Source organism: Eubalaena glacialis, chromosome 11, assembly GCF_028564815.1.
Source record: "Eubalaena glacialis isolate mEubGla1 chromosome 11, mEubGla1.1.hap2.+ XY, whole genome shotgun sequence".
NCBI lineage: Eukaryota > Metazoa > Chordata > Mammalia > Artiodactyla > Balaenidae > Eubalaena > Eubalaena glacialis.
In genome coordinates, this window is record NC_083726.1 from 59,039,462 (window position 1) to 59,050,063 (window position 10,602).

A 10,602-nucleotide genomic window follows, 5' to 3' on the forward strand; every position below is an offset into this window, starting at 1 on the left:
AGTCTGAGACGCTCAGAGGCCATTTGGGATGAGCGAAGAGGGAAGAAGAGCCCTTTCAGGAGACAGTTGTCCCGTCAGGTTATCTAGTGCCCCAGGCGGGAGCGCCTGCTCTGGGGATCTGGGTCACGCCCCTTTCTTCTTTCAGCCTTTCGGCCAAATGAAGTAGCCCAGCGGCTCCTGACTGTCTTTTCTTTACTTTTCTGCCTCCTCTCAGAAAATGTAAGTTGAGAATTTCTAATTAACACTGTAATGTGTTCTAATATCAACGTAAATTCTTGTTTGAGGACATTTTATGGGGCCACAAATTGAAAATTGTAGACTGCCCCTTGAGATATGGTAAGGGCATAAGGATTTTAGATGAAGAAAAATGTTACTTTCCCCAAAAGGAATTTTTGAATTCCGTTAGGAAAATAAACAATGTGAATATTTTTTTCCATGTAATGAACAGAAAATAGAGTGTGTGGGATTAATCACTTGTAACAGTGATCACAGCGTAATTCTGGCCACAAAGGGACATTAATTACCACCCTCCTCCCTCTCCATGCTAAACTCCCCAATTTATGTTCCAGCTAACTATTAATTTCTGCAGTACTATGCTTTTTCAAGTCTTCTCCTCTTGCAAATGGTAAAAATGCTCTTCCTTGCCTTAATTTTCTTTGTTCAAATCCTCATTTCGGTATTATGTCCTTTACAGTCCTTCCCTGGGACTTTTGTCCACCTCCCATTCAACATAGAATATGCTCTTCTTTATGAACTTTTGCATATTTATCATAGTAATTATGATTCATTTAGTGACATCTGTTCTTCCAACTTTGGAGACCTCCTTGTGGGCAGGGCATATTTTATATTTATCTCAATTGCATTGATGCTCTGGCTCATTTGGTTCTCAACAGATATTTGTTGGATAAACGTAAACTACCTTTGTTAACTAGTCTAAAGGAATGTGAACTAAAATGAAATAAACAAGGGTAACCACTGAAATAAATAAATAAATAAATAAACTAATTAATTAATTAAATTGAGGACTTTTTTTTTTTTTGGCTGTGCGGGGTCTTAGTTGCAGCACATGGGATCTTCATTGCCCCATGCGGGATCTTCAGTTGCGGCATGCGGGATCTAGTTCCCTGACCAGGGATCAAACCCGGGCCCCTGCATTGGGAGCGCAGTCTTAACCGCTGGACCACCAGGGAAGTCCTGAGGAGATATATATATATATATATATTTTTTTTTTTTTTTTTTTGGCTTTGTTGGGTCTTTGTTGCTGCACACAGGCTTTCTCTAGTTGTGGTGAATGGGGGCTACTCGTTGCGGTGAGTGGGCTTCTCATTGTGGTGGCTTCTCTTGTTGTGGAGCACGGGCTCTAGGCGCGCAGGCTTCAGTAGTTGTGGCTCGCGGGCTCAGTAGTTGTGGCACACGGGCTTAGTTGCTCCGTGGCATGTGGGATCTTCCCGGACCAGGGCTCGAACCCGTGTCCCCTGCATTGTCAGGCGGATTCTTAACCACTGTGCCACCAGAGAAGCCCCTGAGGATATTTTTTAAAAGAAGAAAATAAAACTCACCAGTCATCCAGAAGTAACTTAAAATTTTCATGTATTACATATAAGTTATTTTCTCTGCATAAATATTTTTTGCAGTTGAGTATATTTGGGGAAAACCATTTTATGTCCTGCTTTTTCACATGTATATGATATAATTCTGTTACTAAAATCTTAGCAACAAAGACGGCATTGAAGACCTTAATGTAAATCGTCTGTAGTGAGTTGAAGAAACAGGGATGAAGTGGACGCAGCATGTGAAGACAATTCTTTCAAGAAGTTTGGCTGTAAAGGAAAAGAGAAAGGTCAGTAGCCAGAGGAGAATGGCAAGTGAAAGAAAAATGTTAGAGTTTCTCAGTAAGGAGAACAGACTTAGTGATGTTTGTTAGTATAAGAGAAAAAAAACTGGTAGTTAAAGATACTGCCAAGAAAGAGAATAACTGATTGAATGATTCCATAAAGAAATAGGAGATGAGATCCATAGATCAGGTACATAAATTAGCTTAGATAGGAGGCAGAACTAGGAAAGAGGATGTCAATGTGGGTACGAATGTTAGTAATTTTAAAACTATTGAAAATCGGCAAAAGAGTAACAAAAATATGTCAAAAGATATATATAAAAATGGCCAATAGGTATGTTCAGCCACATTAGCTAAAAATATAAATGGCATATCAAATGCCTATTAAATTGGCAAAGATTAAAAAGAAATTAGTATACGCGTTGAGCAAGTGTTCAGTGAAACAAGCATTGCAGGTGGGGATAGAAATTGGTACATGTCCCCCTTCCCCAGGCATTTTAGAAATATATATCAAAATCCTTAAAATATATACTTTAACTAAGCAACTATACTCCCAGGATGTTCTCAAAAGGAAATAATCAAAACTGCATATATATGTTAAGCTGGGTGGAGTTCATTTCAGTTTGTCCACCAAAAAAGATAGGTTAAATATATTACACCCATACTTCTTAGACTTGGATAATATGGTTGCAGATAAGAGAAGTTCACTCATACTAGTTTTAAGTAAGAGCATCCGCAGGTTTTCTAGGAAGGGAATGTAGAGTTGCAGTCTGACTGACTACCCTGATACACAGTTAGTGGGATGCTTTGAACCATTTAAAATGATGATGTAGGGCGTCCCTGGTGGCGCAGTGGCTAAGAATCTGTCTGCCAATGCAGGGGACATGGGTTCAAGCCCTGGTCCGGGAAGATTCCACACGCCGCGGAGCAACTAAGCCCGTGCACCACAACTACTAAGCCTACGCTCTACAGCCCACGAGCCACAACTACTGAGCCCGCGTGCCACAACTACTGAAGCCCACACGCCTAGAGTCCATGCTCCACAACAAGAGAAGCCACAGCAACGAGAAGCCCGCGCACCACAATGAAGAGTAGCCCCCGCTGGCCGCAACTAGAGAAAGCCCGTGTGCAGCAACGAAGACCCAACACAGCCAAAAATAAATAAATAAATTTTTTTTTTTTTTAAAAAAGAGGTATTACAGATGCATTTATAACTGTTTTCATACAATGTTATAACTGTCTAATATCAGTGTTTCATCATTCCTTACTTAGGCCTCCAGCCTTCATTACTGTCCTTTACAAAGATTCATGTAATTTAACAGAATTTTTTTTCTTAATTTCAAATTCCTCCTTGCTGTTTAACTTACCAGTAGACCTGAAGATCACTCCATTGTAGAAAATAGACATACTCCTCCTTCCTCTTTACAACTGCAATTATTTTCTTAGATTATGGTTTAACTTTTTTTACAAGGATTATATATTTATATAAGTTAACAAAAAGTTGTTATTTTGGAATAAATTTTAAAAATAATGTTCCCATCAGATAATCACATTCATCACTAGTTAATTGATACAACAAATGTTAATATATGAGAAGGACTTCCCTGGTGGTCCAGCAGTTAAGACTCCGCACTTCCACTGCAGGGGGCACGGGTTGGATCCCTGGTCGGGCAGCTAAGATCCCACATGCCGCGTGGTACGGCCAAAATAATAATAATAATAATAATAATAATAATATATGAGAGATGCTGATAATTGCCTGCCAACTCACATCTTCTTCTAAGGGAACTTGCTTTTTGCACAGATTTTTTTCCCTAAAGGACCATTTACCGCACCATATAGCTACCTACCATCACCATCACTCATTGGGTGAGGGGATGTGGCACTATATCCGATATCAGTCCCCCTTCTCCCTTCTTCCATTCTTGTGGAAAATTTTATTTGTTTTAGGTATTTGTTTTATTTGTTAGATATTGGTGTCCAAATGCATTACGACACTTCCTCCTCAGCCTAAGAGGATTAATCTTGATTATTCTAAGTCATTCATGATAATTGCCATTACCCTTGCCAACTCTGCCAGTGAGATGCCAAGGGGAAATCTGCTGGAGGCCTTCTAGGAAAGTTGCTCTTTAAAAGGAACACATGATAGGCACAGTTCATTTCCTGTTTCCTGGTGTTGTCAACCCCTGAAGCTGTGGCAGACAACTTGGAATCATGAAGGAAGCCAACTTCAGAGGAAAAGGTAACATGCTGAGGATGCCAAAAAAAAAAAAAAACAGAAAGATGGAAGGAACGAAGGTCCTTGATGAGGTCACTGAGGACATGCCCTTTCTCCAGATTGTTATATAAGATAGTAAATGTTTAAACAAATTTGAATTGGATTTTCTATTACTTTTGGCCAAGAGCATCACAACTGATAAAGCACATTTCTGACTCAAGAGTAGCCAATCCCTAGGCTGACAAGTTGGACACATAAAAGTACAAGGTGTCACTCAATTACATTAATGCCAAGAATGGAGCTAAGGTCCACACATTTCTACTTAAATTTGGAAAAGTGAGTACCTTGGAAAATATCCCACTTCCTTAAAGAAAGATGTAGACCTTGTCACCTTTAGCCTAAACAGCATAATAGATACATTATACCACATTTTACCTGTCTGGCTACCCTTATAATAAACTAAAGAAGGAGACCCAAAAAATCATGGTTCTAAAGTCAAAACTATACACAAATGCTTATCCAGAGAAGTGTCATTATCTCTTGTATTCCTTCCACTCTGTTCCCACCCTCCCTCTATAGGTAAATTTCATTAGGGAGCGGCAACCGCGGCGGCGCCGGCCCGCACGCGCGCGGCGGCGGCTCCCTCCCAACCTCCCCCTCCCCTCCCCTCACTCCACTTCCCCTTCCCCACCCCGCCCCGCCGGGAAAACGCGAGCCGTCGCCGCGCTCCCCAAACCGCCGCCTGCCCTCGGCCAACCGCCCCCAACGGCCGCCCGCGCGCGGCTCGCCGGGCCCCCTCGCTCCTCCCCTCAGGCCCGCGGAGCGCTCCCCTCCCGCCGCTTCGCACTCTTCCACCTCGCAGGCACGCCGCTGCTCGGGGCCGCCATGCCCCTGCCGCAGGCTGTCCACGGGCCTAGGCGCGGCGGCCCGAGATAGGGTCTCCTCCGCCTCCCCGGGGAGGAGAGAGGGAGCGGGCCGCGCGCTCCGCCCCCTCCCCCCGGGCTGCCGCCGCCACCGCCGCCACCACCCCCTCCCCGCCTCAGCCTGGCGGGGAGGAGGAGGAGGAGGAGCAGCAGGCCTCCGGGCCCTGGCACCGCCGTCCGCAGGACATTTCTGATTCATTTGCATCCTTGAAGAGCATCGGTAGAAGAGGAAGGAAAAGATGGGTGTGAAAACATTTACTCATAGCTCTTCTTCCCACAGCCAGGAAATGCTTGGAAAGCTAAATATGCTTCGAAATGATGGACATTTTTGTGATATCACTATTCGTGTCCAGGACAAAATCTTCCGGGCACATAAGGTGGTACTAGCAGCTTGCAGTGATTTCTTTCGCACCAAACTTGTAGGCCAAGCAGAGGATGAGAACAAGAATGTATTGGATTTGCATCATGTTACAGTGACTGGCTTTATACCCCTTTTAGAATATGCTTACACAGCCACTCTGTCAATTAACACAGAAAGTATCATTGATGTTCTAGCTGCAGCCAGCTATATGCAAATGTTCAGTGTTGCTAGCACCTGCTCAGAGTTCATGAAATCAAGCATTTTATGGAATACACCCAACAGCCAACCAGAAAAGGGTCTAGATGCTGGACAAGAAAATAACTCTAACTGCAATTTTACGTCTCGAGATGGAAGCATTTCTCCAGTGTCTTCAGAGTGCAGTGTGGTAGAAAGAACCATTCCTGTTTGCCGAGAGTCGAGGAGAAAGCGCAAAAGCTACATTGTTATGTCTCCTGAAAGTCCTGTAAAGTGTAGCACACAAACAAGTTCTCCACAGGTATTGAATTCTTCAGCTTCCTACTCAGAAAATAGAAATCAACCAGTTGACTCTTCTCTAGCTTTTCCCTGGACTTTTCCTTTTGGAATTGATCGAAGGATTCAGCCTGATAAGCTTAAGCAAGCAGAAAATACCCGGACTTTAGAATTACCTGGCCCATCTGAGACAGGTAGAAGAATGGCTGATTATGTGACTTGTGAGAGCACAAAAACTACCTTACCTCTGGGTACCGAGGAAGATGTCCGGGTCAAAGTAGAAAGGTTAAGTGATGAGGAGGTCCATGAGGAAGTATCCCAGCCTGTCAGTGCATCTCAGAGTTCACTGAGTGATCAGCAGACAGTGCCAGGAAGTGAACAAGTCCAAGAGGACCTTCTGATTAGTCCACAGTCTTCCTCTATAGGTATAATGTCTTCTGTGTTTTCCATGATGCTATGAAGTCAAGTCTAGCTTTTCTTTTTTTAAAAGATTTAATTTAATTTTCTTTTTTTTGCCTGAGTTGGGTCTTTCTTTTTTTTTAATAAATTTATTTTTGGCTGAAAAAAAAAAAATTTCATTAGTTTCTGGTTTATTATTTCAATGTATCGTTTTGTAAAAAATGAGCAGATACAGGTATATTATTTCCCCTTATTTCTTTTTAAAGGTTTTTATTTTTTTGAATTTATTTATTTTATTTATTTATTTTTGGCTGCGTTGGGTCTTTGTTGCTGTGCGCAGGCTTTCTCTAGTGGCGGGGAGCGGGGGCTACTCTTCGTTGCGGTGCATGGGTTTCTTATTGTGGTGGCTTCTCTTGTTGCAGAGCAAGGGCTCTAGGCACCCGGGCTTGAGGAGCTGTGGCACACAGGCTCAGTAGTTGTGGTGCACGGGCTTAGTTGCTCCGCGGCATGTGGGATCTTCCCAGACCAGGGCTCAAACTTGTGTCCCCTGCACTGGCAGGTGGATTCTTAACCACTGCGCCACCAGGGAAGCCCTATTTCCCCTTTTTCTTACCCCAAATGTAGCATACTATTTATTCTTTTTTGTTCTTTGCTTTTTTCACTGAACAGTAAATCCTGAAAATCACTCCATAAAAGCTGCCTGGTAGTCTATTATGGGTATAGTGCTCTAGTATGTATATTCAGTCTGTCTCCTATGTATACATATTGAGGTTAGCGCCAACATTTTGCAATTACAAGTACACTGCGACATATAATCTTATGCATATGTAGTTTTGTATTGTTGGAGATGGTTCTTCAGGATAAATTCCTACAGAATTGGGTCAAAGGGTAAATTCATATGTAGTTTTCTTAGATATTGCCAAATTCCCTCTTCAAGACAAATACTGTATGAGTTCACTTATATGCGGAATCTAAAAAACAAAACAAATGAACACACATAACAAAACAGAAACAGAGTCATAGATGCAGAGAACAAACAGGTGGTTACCCGAGGAGAAGGGGGGGGAAAGAAGAAAGAAATAGATGAGGGAGATTAAGAGGTACAAACTTACAGTTGCAAAATAAATGAGTCATGAGTATGAAATGTACAGTGTGGGGAATATAGTCAATAACTAAGGATTATCTTTGTATGGTGACAAATCATAACTAGACTTATTGTGGTGATCATTTTGAAATGTAGAGAAAAAAATCACTATGTTGTGTAACAGGGAATAACATAGTGTTGTAGGTCAATTATACCTCAAAAGCAAACAAACATACAAACTTATAGAAAAAGAGATCAGATTTGTAGTTACCAGAGGTGGATGAGAAGGGAGGAGGAATTGGATAAAAGCAGTCAAAAGGTACAAACTCCCAGTTATAAGATAAACAAGAACTAGGGATGTAATGTACACCATTATAAATACAATTAGCACTGCTCTATGTTATATATGAAAATTGTTAAGAGAGTAAATCCTGAGTTATCCTAACAAAAAAAAATTTTTTTTCTTTTTTCTATGTCTTTAATTTTGTACCTATATAAGATGATGGATGTTCACTAAACATACTGTGATCATCATTTCATGATATACGTAAGTCAAATCATTCTACCTTAAACATATACAGTGCTGTATGTCAATTATATCTCAATAAAACTGGAAGAAAAATTTAAAATAAAAATAATTAGGGCTTCCCTGGTGGCGCAGTGGTTGAGAATCTGCCTGCCAATGCAGGGGACAAGGGTTCGAGCCCTGGTCTGGGAAGATCCCACATGCCGTGGAGCGATTGGGCCCGTGAGCCACAACTACTGAGCCTGCGCATCTGGAGCCTGTGCTCCGCAACAAGAGAGGCCGCGATAGTGAGAGGCCTGCGCACCGCGATGAAGAGTGGCCCCCGCTTGCCACAACTAGAGAAAGCCCTCACACAGAAACGAAGACCCAACACAGCCAAAAATAAATAAATAAATATAAATAAAAATAATCAGTGATGATTTTAAATTAGTTAAGGAATTAAAAATTTAAAAATACAACAACCAGGGTGTTTGCAAAAAATAATAATAATAATAACAACAACCATAACCATCATTCATGTCTATTTTTATATCCTAAAATTGATACTTTTCCCAAAAGAATTTTAGGTGGAAGTCCATAGAGCTATAAGCACCCCCTCGCTTTCATGGTTTTCATTATGTGGATTTGGAACCAAGTGAATTTTCTATTGGATTTCCTTTTTTTTTTTTTTTTTGGCAGCTATGCTTTGGAACAATGTGGTTGAAAACCTGGAAAAAGGCATGGTGCATGTCCGAAACTTGTAGTCAGTCTGGCTATCACCCTGCAGCAGGCTACAGCAGAAATATAACCTGAGGATAACCACTCAAATTTACACCCACCCATCCCTGTCATTATCATTGTCTCAGAGACTAGGTGTTATTGTTTATCTTCCCTGCAACGTGTATCTTAGTTTCATTTACATATTTTCATCCTGTAAGAAAATAATTTTCCACTTTTGGAAACTTTGGCACAAAGAAACAAGGAAATGCTAAACCTATGGGTGTGAAACTAAATGTCACCAAGAGATACATGCAAGGAGAAGACAGCATACCGCAGATGTTTCCTGGGTTTGACTAAAAGCACACTGCAAATCCCAAGAAGCTCAAGGTTGTTGAGTGAATAGAATGAAGAGAAAGTACATGCCTTTAACCCTCATTGTGTTCTTACCATTCTCAGAATCCCAGGCAGGAAAAAACACATCTGTCAATGGACAAAGATTTTGGAACCAGTCACAAGGCACAGCTCCTTTTTGAAGGAGTCAAGCAACTCATCAATGTCTTCTCCTTACACCTCCTCAAAGCCCACTTGCCTGGCCGGCTGTCAAGGAAGGGCCTCCAAGCAATCGACCATGGCTGGTGGAAGAAACCACTCTGCTAACTCCCACCCTTCAGCCAGCCACCTTTCTCTGCATATGCCACATCTCTTCTGTCTTTCCTTTGCTCTTTCTCTCTCATCCTTCACCCCTGCTTCCCTTGGCCGCTTCACCGATCATCCACTGGTACTTCACCAAGCCCACTGTGGTCGTCTCCTTCCCAGCCTGACAGAGGCTGCATGGCATATTGGAAACGGCACAGGCTCTGGACTAAAAAATGGTAGGTTTGACTCTTGGCTGTGCATTAATGAGCTTTATAAACTTGGAAACATCATAATAGTCCCACCAGGTCTCACTTTTGTCATCTATACGTGGGGATAATAAGATCTACTTTGTAGAATTGTTGTAGGATTAATAATGATGCTTTTGATATCTGACACATTAGTAGCTCAATAAGTAATAACTGGTAGTGGTTGTGGTAATGGAAGGAGGAGAGTAGGAACTTCAGCTTCCTACATAAAAAGCCCACGGAAGGAAGGCCGGAAAGGTATCTTCATACTTTCTCTTCTTTCCACCTTCTATTCTGCGCTTCCTCACTTTAAAAAGGAATTATTTTGAAGGTCTGTCCCAATATTAAAATTCTAGTTTTAATGGCAAAAATTAAAATAAACAGATGTATACTAAAGGCCTATTATGTGCAAAGAAGGTCACATAAAATTTCTTTAGGGGAACCAGATTAAATTAAAATCTGCTGAAAAAAATAATCTTTAGATTTTCATTTTTTTCCTTCCTTCATACATTCTTGCCAGTGGTATCACTATGTATATGATCCAAAGGAGCAGCAAGTGACAATCATTCCTCTACATATAAGTACTTTGGCTGTTGAGGCTCTTTTCATATATGTGTATATATGAGTTATTAAATAATGTTTATACCTCAAAAATTTGATTTCAATGCTTCATTATTCTCTAAACCTTTGGATGATCCTCAAATCACTAGATATCAGTGGCTGTCTGATGAGGACTGACTGTCACACTCAACAGTGTGCCCTCATTCCAAGGAGCTCATCAGTAAAAGAGCAGGCTGAGATGGTGGCCTTTTAGCTTCAATATCTATGAAATTCATTTCACTGAAACTGAATTAGTTCAATGCAACCCAGCTAAGTGCTCTCCTGGGTACTGCAACAGCCTTCGGTGGGAGATAACAAGGCAGCCACTTGTACCATGCTTGTCTCCACGAAACACTACCATCTGCAAAGGTTTTTAACCTGATCCATGAGAGGTGCTTTGGTGGGTTCATGAACCTCTTGAAATTATATTCAGTTCTGTGTGTATATGAATTCTTCTAGATAGAAGACCCGTAGCTTTCATCACATTCTCAAAGGTGTCTATGACTCTCAAAAAGTGAAGGACTACTGACATAAGAAATTAAGTAGTGGGATTTCCCTGGTGGTCCAGTGGTTAAGACTCTGCGCTTCCACTGCAGGGGGTGTGGG

General features: G+C 41.5%; 1 protein-coding gene and 1 long non-coding RNA gene across 2 annotated transcripts; both read left to right on the forward strand.

Moving 5' to 3' along the window:
* The first annotated feature begins 45 nt into the window (after positions 1 to 45).
* Positions 46 to 2,981, forward strand: LOC133101507 (uncharacterized). The gene is made up of 3 exons (XR_009702648.1): positions 46 to 219; positions 1,714 to 1,840; positions 2,714 to 2,981. It is a non-coding gene; the product is annotated as an uncharacterized LOC133101507 (long non-coding RNA).
* Positions 2,982 to 5,112: 2,131 nt separating this feature from the next.
* LOC133101505 (zinc finger and BTB domain-containing protein 44-like) lies at positions 5,113 to 9,058 on the forward strand. The gene is made up of 2 exons (XM_061206368.1): positions 5,113 to 6,232; positions 8,972 to 9,058. The coding sequence occupies exons 1-2, from the start codon at positions 5,215 to 5,217 to the stop codon at positions 9,046 to 9,048; spliced, it is 1,095 nt and encodes a 364-aa protein (XP_061062351.1). The 5' UTR covers positions 5,113 to 5,214; the 3' UTR covers positions 9,049 to 9,058.
* The last annotated feature ends 1,544 nt before the right edge of the window (positions 9,059 to 10,602 follow it).